At 33.0% G+C, this 18,217-nt stretch overlaps 1 protein-coding gene across 2 annotated transcripts; it reads left to right on the top strand.

Annotated features, from left to right (window-relative positions):
* Positions 1 to 5,321: 5,321 nt before the first annotated feature.
* LOC112741950 (uncharacterized) lies at positions 5,322 to 18,174 on the top strand. Of its 2 annotated transcripts, none has more exons than XM_025791155.3 (15): positions 5,322 to 7,574; positions 9,234 to 9,582; positions 9,690 to 9,824; positions 10,375 to 10,525; positions 10,950 to 11,017; positions 11,257 to 11,316; positions 11,402 to 11,527; positions 11,604 to 11,732; positions 12,029 to 12,682; positions 14,316 to 14,508; positions 14,620 to 14,813; positions 15,539 to 15,640; positions 16,787 to 16,836; positions 17,140 to 17,418; positions 17,516 to 18,174. In XM_025791155.3, exons 2-15 carry the CDS (start codon positions 9,382 to 9,384, stop codon positions 17,778 to 17,780), a joined length of 2,607 nt encoding a protein of 868 aa, XP_025646940.1. In that variant the 5' UTR covers positions 5,322 to 7,574; positions 9,234 to 9,381; the 3' UTR covers positions 17,781 to 18,174. The 2 variants fall into 2 exon arrangements, with proteins under 2 accessions (XP_025646940.1, XP_025646933.1); XM_025791148.3 differs by having other exon boundaries at positions 16,697 to 16,836.
* Positions 18,175 to 18,217: the final 43 nt, after the last annotated feature.

Genomic DNA, 18,217 nt, shown 5'->3' with positions numbered 1-18,217 from the left:
CACCATGTATTTTGAATTCACTATCTATTATATGGCAATTGTATGTCGTTGATGCATTTTTTTAGGTGATGCTTGTTTATCATTGATTTTTATTTACGTCACATCGTTGATGCATTAAGGTTGTGGAATTGTAAAATTGGATCGTAAGCTTACCTAGTGACATCTTTTTTATCTTTCTAAACTATGTGGACCATGCTTGCTATATGATTGATCTCACCTTATATCTTTCTTTTCCTATGATTCATAGCACCCATATTTCCCACTTTATGTCAATTAGGTGATGAGAACAAAAATTCAAAGTGTGTCATTTATTGAAGTGCGAGTTCCATATTTCATTTGGTTCATTGAATTCTCTTGCACATCAACTAATTTCCATCCATTATCCATTTCACAATTGCTTGATTCTTGCTTGAGTGATTTTATTCTCCTTTATTGCTTGTTTGTTTATTTTAACCTACAAGTTTTCTTTAAAGTATCTCAAGCACACTAGAATAAGTGAAGTGCATACTTCTTTTGTGTAATTGTTACATAGCTTTCTATGCTAGTATGTGTGTTCTAAATCGCGCGCAACTTAGAATTCACGCACTATTTTCCTTAATGTCACAAACTTATTAACTCACTTTATTTTAGTGATTATTACCTCATTCCAATGATATACGCTTCTTTGTTTTCAAATTTACTCATCTTACTATAGTTTGTTTTATTCTTCTCAAGATGAGTCACCATAAACAAAAAGGAAAGCAGAAGAAAGAACATGCAGTAGCCGGATGACCCACTAGCTAAAAATGGCAATCCGTGTAGTCGTCGTACCCCCTTACCCATCTTTGAATGCACAGAGGACCGTGCAAAACTTTTAAGTGTGGGGAGGTCGTCCGACCAATCGGCCAATCTTGGGTGAAAAATTCTAATCCCAACACTTTCACAATTCAAATTTTTTTATTACTATGTCTTTTAGAATTCTTAGTTGCATCTTTCTTATTTGTATATATTTTAGAGCTCTATTTGCATTTTTCTTAGTTGATTGTATTTCTTTTCAAATATATACACACACACATATATATAATAAACTTATTCAAAATAATGAAATTTTTCAAGGGATTTATCTATAGGGCATTCCAATTGATTTGAGTAAAATCTTTTTATTGAACTTTCTTGAACAATAATTGTGGAATATGGTTTTTGAGCTAAAAACACACAACCTTGTGAGTTTTGAGCCTTAATGTGTGGTTCCATTATATTAACCACTATTTTTATTATTGTGTGTTATTCTCTTTCTATGATTGTAATCTTTGATTTGTTTGATTCTTTATGTCAATTATTCTGTGTGTAATGCATTTATATGATTGAGGCCTTCATTTCAAATAGCTCACTTACCCAAATAGCCTACCCTTTTATCTACCATTGTTAACCAATTTTGAGCCTATTTAATTTCTTTTTGTTCTTTATTTTATCACATCACTACCCCTAAGTGAAAAATAATAAATGTCCTTAATTTGAGTCTTTGATTAGTTTAAGCTAGTGAGAATGTGTATCATTTAAGTGTGGGAAAGTTTGGAACATTAGTTGAGATAAAAGGGTATTTTTGTATTTTTGTTGAAAATCATGGGAATCAAGTACATACTCATGCATTAAATATTGAAATCATATGCATTGATACTTTGTATATATTGTATTTTGAAAAGAAAAAAAAAAGAGAAAAAAAAGAAAAACAAAAAGAAGGAAAAGAAAAAGAAAAAGAGAAAAAGAAAGCAATAAAAAGGAGACAAATGTTAACCCCAAAGTAAAGTAATAACAATAATGCATATGAGATGTTAATTGAAAAGAATCCATGAGTGTGTGAAAAAGTGAATAATGGATAACTAGTTTTGCATTAAAATTGTATAGGTTGTTATGTGTATTAGGTGAGAGCTTAAATTAATCAAATATTTAAATTCCAACCTTTGGATAAGTCCTCATGATGATTGTACACATAACCCCATTACAACCTTTGGATAAGTCCTCATGATGATTATACGCATACATTGAATAAATATTGACTGTTAGATGAAAAATAAATCTTAGAAAGTGTTCCGGCCCAGCCCACTAATGACTCAGGTCCGGTCGCAAGTCACTGACCTGACGGGTCCACCAACCCAGATCAAGAGGTGACTCGCACGTCACCTCCCATTCCACGAAAAACCTGGACATCTAGCAGAAGCTTCCAAGCAGGTGGGCCTAGTCACAAGGAACCCACCCGAGAACGGAGTATAAATGGGGAAGGGCCTACCCCTTCCAGAGGTACATCATTCTTCTAACCCTAATTGGCCGCCTATTTGTACGGACTCTAACTTTAGCATCGGAGCGTCCTTGCAGGTGGCCCCACCCGCCGACACGCTGACAAATAGGCTGCACGCGCCGCTCCAGCAGCTCAAGCCCAGGTTCCAATCCTCTCATTCCCTTCCTCCATTATTCACCTTATTGATCCACCAAACACCCGAGCAACTGAACATTGGCATCGTCTGTGGGGACCTGGCGCGAGTTTGTAGCTCTTTCCCCATGCGAAAGAAGTACGAGAGGATGGGGGACCCCGCTTGAGAAGCAGGGTAGGCTCTGCAGCCTCCTCTCAAGAACACTCGGGACCACGGTCCCATCGTAGCAACTCTGCTCCAGATCTCCTGAAAGATGCCCGTTTGGTGGTACGGTCGATGACAGCTCAAAGATCATGTAGGAACTCCGACACTGAGTGCAAAATCTTAAAAGGGAGTTGGCGGCGAGGGACCGTTACTGTCTCGAACACAGCAAAGACTCCCGACCTAGTCTGTCCTACACCCGATCTCCCATAAAGAGATAAGAAGACCGTGGGAGAAGCCACAGGAAGGACAATAGATGAGAACGAATTGATGCTCGATCCCATTCCACCCGTGATATGTTGGAAGGCCTCGGGGAGACCAGGAGAAATAGAGGAAAGAAATGACGGGACCCATCATTATGGGCGCAACCCTTTTTCACCCCTCGATTCTCAAGGTCCGGTTGCCGAAAAACTTTGACAAGCCAATGGACATGAGATACGACCTCCAAGAACATTTGACGGCCTTCAAGACTAGGTTGAATCTGGAGGGTGTTGGCAATGTCGTTAGGTGTCGAGCTTTCCCGGTAACCCTGGCAGGTCCCGCAAAACAATGGTTTAATACGCTCCCGCAAGAGTCCATTACGGCCTTCGCAGATATTTCTCACAGCTCCTTGGCGCAGTTCACCATGCGCATAGCTAAAGCTAACCACGCGCGGATATTCATAGATTAATTAATTAATTAATACAAATAATTAGTATAATTAATTTGGTTCAATAAATTAAAAAAATAAATTAAAAAATACTACCAAATTAAATTGATATAAATTATAATAAATTCTGTGATATTTAAATATTTAATCAAATCAATTAGTTGATATAGTTAATTTATCATAATAAATTATATTTAATGAGTTAAATGAAACAATTTGCTAAACACTCTCAAAAACATGTCACGTCAACTCCATCATTAAGTGCAAAAACCTGATTTTTATATAATAGAATAGATAATAAATAGAATATATGAGAATATGATATGTGACATATTTTAATTATGAAATTGGTATTATATAATAGATTTTTTCTAAATCCTTATTGCTTGTTCGTTGCTAATTTTACGTAATTACTTAATAATTTACGCCTATGAAACTATCAACTACCTAATATTATGATTTAATTAATAAGAATGATGATATTAATATTTTTTCATAAGTCTTGTTATTATTTACAATTAGAAAATAGCCATAAATGAATTTATTTCCTTAATTAATGTTAATTTTGTTGTCAAATTCTATATTACCTTTAAAATTTTAGCGTAATTGAGTCTAATTTCTACATTTTGAAATGAATTTATTTGAAAAAAATTATTATGTAAATCACATTATTATTACAAAATTACTTTTTTTAACATAATTAGTGGTGCTTATTTGAACCATTAAATTTAGCTTCTAATGATATTAAAGTCAACCTATTTTATTATCTTGTGCTTTTAAAAAATTTATACGACTGACATAAAAATATAACAATTAAAAAAAATAATTACAATGGGTATATTCATTTTAACAAATATACTTATAAAATACATTGGCCACTTTGAATTGTTACAGGTCAACTTCCATCCACAGTAGTAGAATGCCTAAATTGAGATATATTCATCAAACAAACAATCAATAAAACACTCATCCGTACTTTCTCATTTTTGGTCCATTTATACATAAAAAAAATTATACATAAAGAAAAAAATAAATAGAAAAGAAGAGTTGAAATAGCAAGAGTGATAAAAATCACAATTCTTATAATTTTGTGTGGCCATTTATATATAGTAGACCAAACAACTATAATTATCTAACTAAATTAATTTGTATTTATTCACTCAACTTGAATAAGTAAGAAATTATCTTATTTTAATTTAGTCCTTAATGCATATGATTTGAATTTTGCTCAATATATATGATTTGATTTAATTAGTAGTTAAAAATATCCCAGTTGCCTATTTTATTCATAGATTTATTATTTTAATGACTAATAAATTAATCAAATTAATTAATTAGTACACACAATAAATTTGGTTAATAAATTAAAAGAAATAATTAAAAAATACTAACAGAATATTAAAATAAATAAATTAGGAAATACTATCAAATCAAATTGATATAAATTATAATAAATTATATGATATTTAAATATCTAATCAAATCAATTAAATGATATAGTTAGTTTATCGTAATAACTTGTATTTAATGAGTTACAAGAAATAAATCGGGAAACACTCTCAAAAGTATGCCACGTCAGTTCCATCATTAAATGCAGAAACCTTATTTTTATATAATAGAATAGATAGAATAGAAATAGATTGTAGTTCTATACTGTATATTAAATACAGGAAAAAAATTAAATTTAAATACATATCCAAAATTATAAAAGTACATGTTAAATATTTTATTAACACATTCAAAACTCATATAAAAATGAATTGTTTATACACCAAATTTATAAAATTACACAATAAATAATTAATTGAGACATCAGTATATACATCCAAAGAAAAAGATAAAGAACTAATTTTTATACATTCAAAAGAAAAAAGACAAAAAATAAATTTTGGATAATAAATTTTTTATCTTTGCAATTTAAAGTTTATTGTTCACATTATAAGGTTAAAAATAAAATTTTGATCATAAACAAGCCCAAAATTAAAGGAATAATATAAATACTTCAAAATTAAATATTGACACGTTCAAATTACAATAACATTACAAACTCCAAATTAAACAAAGGCATGCAAAAAAAATATTAACACAAACACATCCAAAAAAAGGAAAATAAAAGAACATAGACACATTTAATATTATGCACAAATTAAAAAGATTGAACCTTTTATTAAACAAAAAGAAAAAAGAGGAGAGATCAAGCACTATAATATCCCGAGAATGTGGAGGTAACAAATTCCAAATCAAATAAAATAGTGCAGAAAATTTTTTATCAACATAAACACATCCAAATAATTAATACGTATTTTCGGTGGGTAGAAAGAGGCGACGTAGAGAAATGCGGCATAGAGGAGGAGCGCAACGACGAAAATGATGAACGCGGTGCAGAGAAAGAAGCGGCAACTAAGATGATGGGTGCAACATAGAAAAAGTAGCGACGAAAAGGAGCACGACGCGGAGGAAAATGTGGCGAAGAGGATGAGTGCACGGTGCAGAGGAAGAAGCGGCAACTAAGATGATGAGCGCAATATAGAGGAGGAAGCAGTGACGAGAAGGAGCACGACGCAGAAGAGGATGTGGCTAAGAGGATAAGTGCAGCCCAAGAAGGAGGCCACAAGGATGAGGAACTCGGCGACAAAGATTCCTCTCATGTGTTTTGTTGTTTTAGGATTGATGTGTGTTTAAAGATTTTAAGAGTTCTTTTTAGAATGTGTTAGTATTTAAAAATTTAAAATAATTTTATATATTTAAAATTAAATTTTTGAATTTTAGTATTATTTAAATTGTTTTTAAAATTTATATTTTAAATTAAAAAAACACTAAGTTTATTTAAATGTGTTTATTTTATTTTTTTAAATTAATATAATAAAAAACTAACTAAAAAAATAGTTTAAAAGATACCTAGTTGTAATGGTCTTATAATTAGTTAATGGATTTATCTATTTTATACCCTAAAGACACATATTAATATTACAATTAAAAAGGTTTTTATCGAAAGCATAAAGATTGGTTTGCGATAATTTTTTCTATTTTTGCTTTTTGCTTTTTTATTTTTGGAAAATGATTTTTATTTTCGACTTTTTCACATTTAATAAAACGTGATTGGTTTGTGAAAGATGATTTATTTCTAAACATTGAAAATAATAAAAATACGTTTGGTTGGTCTATTTTTAAAATGTATTTCTCAATATTTTAACATATAAAATTATACTTGTATTAAATGTACAATTTTAGTTATTTAATTTTTTTATTAAGTTAACCATTTATTTTTATATAATATCAAACATGAAATAAATTACTATCTTAAAATAATTAATTCTATTCGTATGGATCTATCATTAAAAAATAAAATTAGAAAAGACTAGTAATTAATTTATTATTCATTAAAACTCTTTTAATTCAGTTAGTGCATACTCAACTACTCGATACTAAACAAAAAATTTCAACAAATACATTTATTTAATTCTAAATTTCAGAACTAAATTTACCAAAATTTTATTGATTTTTTTAGCATCGTTTGTTGTACTTGACTTTTTTTAGTTGAATTTAGAAGATCTCATCTTATTAATTTTATACCTATATTAGAAAATTATGTTATTTTTTATTGAAATTAATTATATTTAAAAAAATTTGACCATATTAAAAATTTTATCTTCACTATCTAAAAAGATGTTTATGTGAATGTTCTGAAAATTGGACCGAATCACCCGATTTGACTATGTTAATGAGAAGTCGATTATTTGATCGTTCTGATTGATTTCTAAAATTGCTTTATAAAAAACCTGTTGAATCGGTGGTTAACCGATAAACCGAGCGAACCAGCCAGGGTTTTTTAAGTTCCCGTTCGCTGATTCAACAATCAAAATGGCGCCGTTTTGATTCTAGAGAAAACAAACGTCCACCCCTTTTCCTTCTCTCTCAAACACGCCCTCACCAACCCTACATAGATTCTCCTAAACCCTATCAGAGCCACCATCACCATTTCCCCTTTTTTTCGTTCTGCTCTTCTCCTCGCGTCGCCAGAAGCTAAGGTCGGTTCGGGGCTGTTGTTGGCGTCGCCGTTTCTCTGTCCGAGCTCTCTCTTTCGTTGCTTCTCTGCTCTTCACCGTTGGTTGTCGCTGATTCTTCTCTCCTTGCCGCACGTTGTTTCTGCTTCTCCCCTCCTCGCCGTTTTTGGTTGTGGCCCCTTCTCTGCTCCCCGCCAGTCTTGTCGTCGCTGTCTCTCTGCTCCGCACCCTGTCTCACCGTCGTTGCTTCTCTGTCTCTCTGCTCTCTGGCTCTGCTGTGTTTTCCTCCCCTTCTCTGCCAATCCAGATAACGTAAAACCTCCCCCTTTATCCTCTTCAATAATGTTCAATTTGTTGTAATTGTATTATATTATTTTCTTCTTTTTTTTCTGAATATACATATGATGTATTATTGATGATTCTGCTGAGTTTCTGAGAAATTAATTTTCTGAAGTTTTATTTGAATTCAGTCAGTTGATGTTGAATTAATTCTGCTGTGATTGAGTTATAAATGCAATCTGTTTTACTGGTTATTTTGGTAAATTGCTATGTGGCGTCGCATCTCGTATTGTTTATTTTGGTTATTTCTGCCACGCTCCAGCCCTCCTCCTTGAGTTAATTTCTTTGATTATTCTTGTTTTTCTGAGTTAATTTCTTTGATTGTTATTAACAGTAAGAATTGTTGATTGTTATTTTTGTTGAGCTAATTATTATTGATTTTTGTCAAATTTCGTAGTTAATTTTGTACTATTGATCTAAATTTTTTATTTTGAGAGTGTTTTTGCAAGTTTTTTAGATATTTGAGTGATACACAACGATTGAAATTGTTGCTTCTTAACTTTGTTGAACTTGTGATTGACTGAGATTAAATTTTATTTGTGTTCCTTCTTGTTATGAAGCACAATAAATCTGCATTTTAAGGCTCCAGCATTTTGACTTTGTAAACAACTTTCATGGAATATTATGTGTTGCAAGTTAACTTTTGCTCTTTCATATTACTTTGTTGTTTATTTTGTTATTTTGAATGATTCTGAGTTGCTGGAATTTGATTCTGATTTGGAGTTGCTGTTTTTTCTATTTTTGTTCATTTTTACTTATTTTGTTGATGATTACTTGATTATTAGAAGTTATTGTTGAAATTTTTTTATTTTAAATTTTCGTTTCTGATGTGATGAGTATTGTTGCTGATTATTTTATTAGAATTTAGAAATTAATTAGAATTTTTATTTTGTGAATTTTTAATGATTAAATATGAACAAGGTATTATATAAAATGGTAAAATTTTGAATTGTATTAGTTAAAAAATATTAAATTTGAATATTTGAAATTGGTATATTGAATTTTTTATATTTTTATTTTTTATTGTATATTTTATTAAACCGGTTTGACCACAGTTCGACTTCGGTTGGACTATTGAACCAGTCATTTGACCGGTTTAATGACCGGTTCAATTCTTGCAACTTTGGTTTATGTAAGCTGGTTAGAAAATGAAAACCTTGATAACAATATTTTTGGTGGCAAAAAAACTGAGAATTTGGCATGTTAAAAAACTAATGGTAAAAGAAGGGGAAAAAGAATCCGTGCATGAAATTGATAGAAGAAGAGGGAGGAGGAAAAAAAAATCAACGCATAAAAAAAAAAGTTGGAAAAATTTAAATGTCAAACCCGAGACTCAATCTTGTATTTTGGAGTGAAAATGTTTTTAAAAGTATTAACTAAAATTTCTAAAAAAAAAGAAATACATTTTCAACTTTGTTCCATTGTTTTGGAATGCTCAATCAATCATATTTTCATACCTTATTTTTATTTTCATTGAAAATAAAAATAAAATACTCAAACCAATCAATACATAAATTTTCAATACATTTATTTTGTATCTATTAAATAAAAAAAATTTAAAACCTTAGTTTATCATGTGCCCTTACTAAAGCCTTGGCTAATTCATAGAAATTGTATCAATTTGTACCGTAGAATCCACTTATTCGGAAACCCTAAACCCTGCGTCTCCTTCCCGCTGTGCAAGTGTGCAAGTGCAACACAACAAACGAACACAAACAAAAGGCCAAGGGGGACACTGTTCTTTTTACTTCCCTAACCCTCTGTTCTCTATCGCCATACCATGGGGAAGACCAAGAAGAACAAGAAGAGCAACAAGAAATCCGGTCCTGATGCCGTAGCCATGAAATTGAAAGCATCTTCTAAGGGCGCCGACAACCCTTTCGAGTCCATCTGGTCTCGAAGGAAGTTTGACGTCCTTGGACAGAAGTGCAAGGGGGACACCCGCCGCATCGGCCTCGCTCGCTCTCTCGCCATTGAGAAGGTTCTTTTTTATCCGATTGCGAATAGTTTTCAGTATTATTGTACTATATATATATATATATGTTTTTAATTAAGACGGTTTGTTTTGGGTGCTGGGTGGTTCTACAGAGGAAGAAGACACTGCTGAAGGAGTACGAGCAGAGCACTAAGTCTTCGGTGTTTGAGGATAAGCGAATTGGTGAGGGAGATGAAGCACTTGATGAGTTTGGCAAGGCTATCTTGAGAACCCAGCGAGAACGCCAGGTTTTTTTTTTATTTTTTTTCTTGCCTTAACTTTTTTTGTTCTGTAAATATTTGGGTAGGCCATGCTGATTTCATTTTTGTTAATATTACACATTCCCTGGAGGGCAGGGCAGTATCATATTTACAGTGGAGTTCAACGGTACATTACATATTCAGGGAGGATATCTATAAGTTCGAATGTGATTGTTAATTTTCAAGGGTAGTTAGTTAGGTTATAGATTTATAATGGAGGCAACTATTGCCTAATTTTAGGGGAATTCGGTGTAATTTATCCTAGTATCACATGCTTAAACAGCTAGATTGATCAGATTGTTGAAATGCAAGAAAGTTTTGTTGCCAAGTAAATGATTCAGTTTCTTGCAAATTGGCAGTATACTTCTACTTATGTCCAAGGTTGTAGCTTTGTTTCTGTGACATATGAATTATGAATATGGATGTTATAAATAAGTTAGAAGTTTGTAAAGTTATCTTCTTATAACTTGAATGTGTTGCTGTTCTCTAGCATTCCTTTTCTAACGCTTCTTCATTCATGTTCTTTGGATCTTCATAGTTGAACATGAAACTAAGCAAGAAAAGCAAGTATCACCTGTCGGATGAAGAGGATGATTTTGATGAACCTAATGCTTTGGGTTTGGGAAGAGATGATTTTGAGGATGAAATGCTTCCAGACGATGATGGTGACGAAGCTTATGAAACTAAAAGTATGTAGCATTTACATAGTTTTAGCAAAGAGTCTTTTACCTTATAATTATTTGGATGTTGATAATGGCAAGCGGGGTTTGTGCTCTATTTGCTCTCTTGCATTTGATTTGGTTTCTTTAAGATGACTTTGTTTTGCATGATAATAGGTTAAGTGTATGTATATTATTGTATGTCTGATGATGGCCGTATTACTATTTTGATACCTTTCATCAATGTAATTCCTGCATATTAACTTCTAGCTTCCTATTATGTTATTTTTCATGGCTTTGGCTACTTCAAATCTATTGAATTCTTTTGCTGAAGTTGTGACTTTTTGTACTACCATCATCACAGCTTTCTGCTATGTAATTAATTTATCAAATATTCTTTATTATATGTTATTTCATCATCTTGCGGTGGTCATGTTGTATATTGTTTTGACAGGAAAATCAGCTTCGGGGCTGCATATGCAGATTCCAACGGAGACAAGTGTGGCTGAAGGTGAAGCAAATGTAAGATGCCTTGTAATATAAATATAAGTATATTTGAAATCCCCCCCCCCCTTCTTTTCTCTTTCTTTTATTTCTATATTATTCTATATTGTTGTACTGGTTGATGTATACAAAAGGAGAATGTATCAACTTAATGATCTGACATTAGTCATTGTAATTTTGATTTCTATTCCTCGCCAACTTCTTTACCATTATCACTATATTATGAAATTGTTTGTTAATGGTGACATTTTCTGCAGAAGAAGAAAAGTCATGCGGAGGTTATGAAGGAAATTATTGCAAAAAGCAAATATTTTAAGGTGTGGGATTTTTTTATTCAGCCTCTTGTGTTTGTTTTCCTAATATATATGTACACTTATTCTTTCACTCTTTAATGTTTTGCAGGCTGAAAAAGCGAAAGAAAAGGAAGAAAAAGAAGAATTGCTTGACGAATTAGATAGGAAGTTCACTTCTTTGTCACAATCTCAAGCATTAGTTTCTCTAACGAAACCGAATAATTATTCTGAGCAGGTACTTTTAACACAGGAGAGTCTTGTTTAGGTCTTAGTAACTATCTCTTATTTTAACTTCTTTTCCTTTGTGGCAGGAAAAACCAGATGAGTATGACATACTTGTCAAACAAATGGGACTGGAGATGCGTGCTCGTCCTTCAAATAGGATAAAGACACCAGAAGAGATAGCTCAAGAAGAAAGAGAACATTTAGAGGAAATGGAGGTACAATTACTTGACTTTTAAGTATTTGTTATTGTGCTTTGGATAAAATTGCTTACATGATATAAGGAGTTTTTATGTAATTGTTCAAGAAAACAGAGATTTGTCCTTGGTTGTATAACTGAATTTATAAATATCAATCATGAATTTTGTGTGGTATTTTTGAGTTCATGTCAGACCTAGAAGCATGCCATACCTAATTGAGAAGCTAGGCTTGGCTTTGGATAATTAACTAATGGGCTAGTGTTCATCCTCAGTTTTGATACAAAACTAATGAGTCCCTTTGTTCTTCCTTTCAGGAAGAGCGGCAGAAAAGGATGCTTGCTTCTGAAGATTCAAGTGATGAAGACAATGAAGATTCAGAAAAGGCATCTAAACAGAATCCAAGATCTCTATCTGGTGATGATCTTGGTGATTCCTTCTCTCCAAATGAAGAAACTATGGCTAAGAAGGGTTGGATTGATGAGATTCTTGAAAGAAAAGATGAGGAAGATTCTGACAGTGAAAAGAGTGATGGTGAATATTCTGATGACTTAGGAAGCTCAGAAGGTGCTGATGAGGGATCTGATGAGGATCTTGATGATCATGAGAAGGATCTTTCTTTAAAAGATTGGGAGCAAAGTGATGATGATAATATTGGAATAGATCTGGAAGATGAATATAATGAGGAAGAAAGCAAAGAAAGAACTTCAGAAGAAGTTGATGGGAAAAATTTTGTGGGTACGAGTTCAAAGAAAGACATGAAGGATCCTTTACAAGCCAAAAAAATAGATGTTGGAGGAAAACAGTTGAAAGAGTTGGACATACCTTATATAATTGAAGCCCCCAAGAACATTGAAGAATTATATTCCCTGCTGGATAATTGCTCTATTTCTGATACCATCCTAGTAATCAACCGGATTCGGAAAAGCAATCCAATCACACTTGCAGTGGAAAATCGCAAGAAAATGCAAGTATGAAATTCCTTCACTTTGATCAACTCTTTAGTTCTAGATAATATCTTTGCATTTATACATGTGATGTTCCACTGATGATGTTGTCTCTGAAACTTTGTTGGCTAAAGGCATTTTCTCATATATTTTCAACTTAGAGCATGAACTTTTATCTGATATTAACATTTAATTAAAATTATATATTGCTATTATATGTCACATGTGAAGGGGAGCCTCGGAGCAGCGGATGAGTTGTCTCCACGTGACCTCAAGGTCACGGGTTCAAGCCGTGGAAACAGCCACTGATATAATTATCAGGTTAGGCTGCGTACATTACAACCTTGGTTGCGGCCCTTTCCCGGACCCTGCGTTAAATGCGGGACGCTTGTGCACCGGGTTGCCCTTTTTATATGTCACATGTATTAATATTACTAGTATCAGTTAACACTTCATTTGTTGAGTAAATGTAGCTGATATGTTACTACATTTATGTTATGCTTTTGCTGGTAGTTACTGCCTAGACTGGACATATATACTCTTGCATTATTGTAGGAATCCTTAATCATCAGTTTGAATCAAACTAATGCTTTGATAAAAGTAAAATTATCTAGCTAATATAGTTTGATACATAGTGTTTTACATCATATCCCTCTCCATGTGTTATATCATGCAATAATTTAATTTTGTTCTTGAAAGCTATTAACCAAGTTTGAGAAAATACCATGGTATGCATTAATTGCTATTGAGATTGTTGCGACACTGTTTCCCTAGGGGATATGGTTGTGCCTTTGTCTGTAAATTATGCTGGTCCAGGTTCAAACTGCATTGGGATTGGATATGCAGCATTCAATATAGATTAGTATAGTTTAGGCATTAATTTGATTTATTTAATTAAACACTAAATTTAGTAGGCATTATTATAATTTATTAAAATAAAATATTAAAATTATTATAAAGTATATAATATGAGACTAAATAAATGGAAGATATACATATATATGACACGATAAATACAAACTCAACTATAGCTCATTAGTTGAGGACCATGTGAAAGGAGAATAACATGAAGGTACCAGATTTGATTCCTCAAACTAGCCATTTTGGAATTGTTTTTGAAGGCTTACACGTACACAGTTCAGTTTACAAACTGGTTCGCTTGTGCTCAACCCAGTTGGTTCATCTCCAACCCGGTCAGATTTAATAACTATGGCAATATATATCTGTGGATATGAAAAATAAATTAAAAAGATTAAAAGAGAACTCACGGTTACAAAAGTGTATTGGCATTACATAGGGGAACTCTTGTCAAACCTTACATGTTTTGCTTTTCATAGGGGAACTCTTATCTCCAATTTTTTATTATCCTTCTACTCGTCTTATTGAAATTCTTCTTTTATCCGATAAATAAATAATTATCTAGCTTGGAAAATAACTAACTTTTCCCTCCTTTTAACTGCTGCATCAAAGATGTTTGCTCAAGTTAGTTTGCATAAGTATGGGAAATAAAATTATGGCAACATTTCCCTGACAGATACTCCTTTTCTTTTGGTGATAGGTTGCAACTTCATCTATATCATTTGTCAAGAGTTGTGCTTCATGATTATTATTTGTCAAACTATATAGTTGGAAATAATCCTAGGTCTTCCCTTTTCAGGTATTTTATGGGGTATTATTGCAGTATTTTGCTGTTATGGCAACCAAGAAACCTTTGAATGTTGGGTTACTCAATATGCTAGGGAAACCATTGATAGAGATGAGTATGGAGATACCATACTTTGCTGCAATATGTGCTCGTCGCAGAATAGAGAGTATTAGAAAGCAGTTTGTTGAGAGTATCAAGAATCCAGGTAAGAATGAAATTCAGTTTAATAAGTTCATTTTCTCCATTACCCTTTATCGGGAGCTATACAGTTGTATGCCTGTTTTACACGGTTTGAAGAGTACCATTCTTGTTGCAGAAAGCAGCAGTTGGCCTTCTACAAAGACATTATTTCTCTTGCGATTGTGGTCCATGATATTTCCATGCTCTGACTTCAGGCATCCAGTTATGACCCCTGCGATTCTATTGATGTGTGAGTATCTCATGCGTTGCCAAATAGTATCTGGTCGGGATATTGCCATTGGCTCTTTCTTATGCTCAATGCTTCTCTGTGTAAGTATATGCTTGGGATATTTCTATACACTAACTTAAGGCATGCAGTTTATTCTATGCTTGATTGGTATCATAAAAGTTGTTTTGTTGCAATGTTGACAACTTGATGTGTCTTAATGATGATGATGATGATGATGATAATGATGATGATGATGATGTGCTAACAAAAGGAAAAAACTGTCATAAGGGATAATTTTTCTAATAATTTCTTTTCTTGGTAATTTTTTTTAATCACTTAACTTACATGACAGCAAAACCCTTATTAAGAATCACGTGCTGAGATATATACAAATATATTGGCAGATATCCCCAATGCGCCACTGGTTTGTTTATCTTTCTTCTTTTGCCCAAAACCATCAAAACTAGTCAGTAGGACATACTCCAAAGTCCTAGATTTTGCCAAGTAGTCAGCAAATATACCAAACTTGTCTGATTCTGCAGTTTCTCTTTCACTGCATCATTCTAGTCAGGACTTGTCCTCTAGAGTTCTATACCATTATCACTATTAATACCAATTTCTTTCAACCTACCTCTGCCCCGTCTCATCCTATGCACCATGAGATGAGAAAATTTCATATTTAGCTAGCATGTGTTATGATTTAGAAACTTTGCTTTGGACATCTATTGTTGCAAGCATGATATATTGCACTTCTTTATGTCAAGTTTCTCTGTTTTTGGATGATTGCATTTGCAGCTTGCTTATAATATGCTTACCGTGAATATAGGTATTTAGACAGTCGAGAAAGTTTTGTCCTGAAGCAGTAATGTTCCTCCAAGCTGCGCTGATTGCAGCGGCTGAGAGTAATATTTCGCATACAGATTCACAGGTATGACTTCTTAATGGATAATGAAGAAGTTTCCTTTCGGTTTGGCTATATCTGTAATGGAAATTTCACTAAATAGAAACCATTAGGAGGGAAAAGAAAAAGGAGCAGGGACATGGAAAGAAAGATATTTCCTATACATCTGGCCTATTAATTTGTGTTTGCTTTTTTATCGAAAAAACTTGTGTTAGCTTTATGAAAACTATTTTCTGGTAATTCCAAGTATAAAACTATTGTTTTGTTTAGAGAAAAATTTTGTAATTTCTTGTACTTTTGATTAGTGCTCCCCTAAATCATGCATGGAAACTATACATATATAATTAATTTCTAGACATGTTTTTATCAGAACATATGCTACTGCTACATGATATGAACTTGGGAGGAGTTAAATAACAGCTTTATGATAACCAAAAAACGAAAGTTTGCATTTATAACACACCAAAGCATTTAAATTTCAATCAAATCCTCTAAAAAAATGAAGAGATCTGATCTTAATTATAATGTAAATCCATGATTGACTAAGTTCAAATCCCTTAGAGTTAGATGCTGATTATTCTACCCCCAGACAATTTTTCAGCAAGAATCTTGCTCTTGAAAATTTTTTCACAATTTTTTCCTTGACTAAAATAAGGTAAATCAATGATCCAAAATTCACATTGTTCTAAACTAAAGAGTTGCTTTTATAGGATGTGTTTCAGATTATTGGGTTAATACGCATTTTCATGTTTGATACTCTTTTAATGTTGTTTACAAAAGTAAGAATGTTGATGCACTATACTTCAACATTCAGTGGATATTTCAGTGCAAGCTGTCCCAACGTTAAGTTAACAGATATCTATATTGATCTTGCATTCATGCTACTGATCAATTGAGTGTATTGCTTATCATGCAAGAAGACTTCATATATAGGCTTGAGGTTTGTGCAGTAGTGGATCCATTAGATCCTGATTTTTGGTGTACATTATCGGCTATGTAGTGCTATATGCGTTATGTTGCCATGTTGGTGCTACATTTTCCTGGTTGGACATTGAAGTAAGTATGCTATTTGTTTTATGCTAGGCATATCAACCTATGGAACTGAAAGCTCTCAAGCCTGTGTTGTGCATATGTGAAACTGTAAATGAGATTAGTCCTCTGAACTTTTTCCAGATAATGGACATGCCGGAGGACTCTTCTATTTATTCTTCTGATAATTTCAGGTAATCAATAATTTTTCACACTCAATAAGATGCACATTGTTATCAAGATATATCTTTTTAATACCGAGTCCCACTCTGACTTGAAAGGGTTCTTTATTCCTTATCAAGGTTGTTTTGGGGGCAAAGCCTGTAGAGGAGTTGGGAATTTTTTTATGAAGATAATGCAATCATATCGATCTTCCTAAAAGTTGCCAGTTATATCTCTGTTTACACTTAGTGGCTATATATAGTCTTGAGTTTTGGTTGTAGTCCTGGTGTGTATCTTCATTTATCCTTTGCTAATTTGGTTTTCAATGATTACAGGGCTAGTGTGTTAGTTGCTGTTGTCGAAACTCTACAAGGATATGTCGAAGTGTATGAAGGCTTAAGCTCATTTCCTGAAATATTTTTACCAATTTTGAGGATTCTATTTGAGATATCAGAACAGAAAAATATGCCAAATGCATTAAGAGAGAAAATTAAAGATGTGACTGAGCTAATTAAGGCGAACATAGATAAACATCACACTTTGAGGAGACCACTTCAAATGCGAAAACAAAAGCCAGTACCAATCAAATTATTGAATCCCAAGTTTGAGGAGAAGTAAGTTGACCTTCTTTCGCACATTCAAAATGTCGATTTGGTTTGTCTGTAGGATATACAGGGAACTCGAATTAAACACTACATATTTATTCTGCAGTTATGTCAAGGGTAGAGATTATGATCCAGACCGTGAACGAGCCGAAATGAGAAAGTTGAAGAGACAGTTGAAGCGTGAAGCAAAAGGAGCTGCTCGTGAATTGCGTAAAGACAATTATTTCTTGCTTGAGGTGAAGGATAAAGAAAGGTCTTTACAAGAAAAAGAAAGAACTGAGAAGTATGGTAGAGCTAAGGCATTCCTTCAAGAACAAGAACATGCTTTCAAATCTGGACAACTGGGAAAAGGGAGGAAGAGGAAGAGATAAATTTAACTTCGGCTTTCTTTGATACTGCGTGAACGAATTGAGACATGCATGGGCCCCTACTTCACATTAAAGAGCTCAAGGGATTGCTTTTCTTATAGTCCAAGTCAGCATGGAGCATGCCATTCGACCCGCATTGGTTGTCACTAAGTACGGTTTCCACTTCCTGCTCAATCTTTAGGAGTTGAAGCAGAAATGATGCAGGTTAATCTTCTTGAAAAGAAAGTGTGTTGGTGATTGTTAGCGGGAAGACACCAATTTTGTTTGAAATTTAATACTTAAGTGCTTGTAATATTCAAATTACAGAAAGGAGTCCTAAAACTTTGTACGCTGAAAGGTGAATAATACAGAGGCAAAAAATTTTGTTGGAGTAATGCTAACTTCTGATTTCCTTTTAGTTTTCAATGTTAAGATATATAATTTAGAGTAAAGTATCGTTT

This window comes from Arachis hypogaea, chromosome 2 (assembly GCF_003086295.3).
Source record: "Arachis hypogaea cultivar Tifrunner chromosome 2, arahy.Tifrunner.gnm2.J5K5, whole genome shotgun sequence".
Taxonomy (NCBI): Eukaryota; Viridiplantae; Streptophyta; class Magnoliopsida; order Fabales; family Fabaceae; genus Arachis; species Arachis hypogaea.
Note: the sequence above shows the minus strand (reverse complement) of the source record. Positions and strands in the feature narration are given on the sequence as shown.

Excerpts from the sequence above, each read along its gene's own strand:
- LOC112741950 (XM_025791148.3), top strand. The coding sequence starts at position 9,382 with ATGGGGAAGACCAAGAAGAACAAGAAGAGCAACAAGAAATCCGGTCCT. Across the intron at positions 9,825-10,374 it reads GAACCCAGCGAGAACGCCAG|TTGAACATGAAACTAAGCAA; the intron begins GTTTTTTTTTTA and ends GGATCTTCATAG. Across the intron at positions 17,419-17,515 it reads AATCCCAAGTTTGAGGAGAA|TTATGTCAAGGGTAGAGATT; the intron begins GTAAGTTGACCT and ends TTTATTCTGCAG.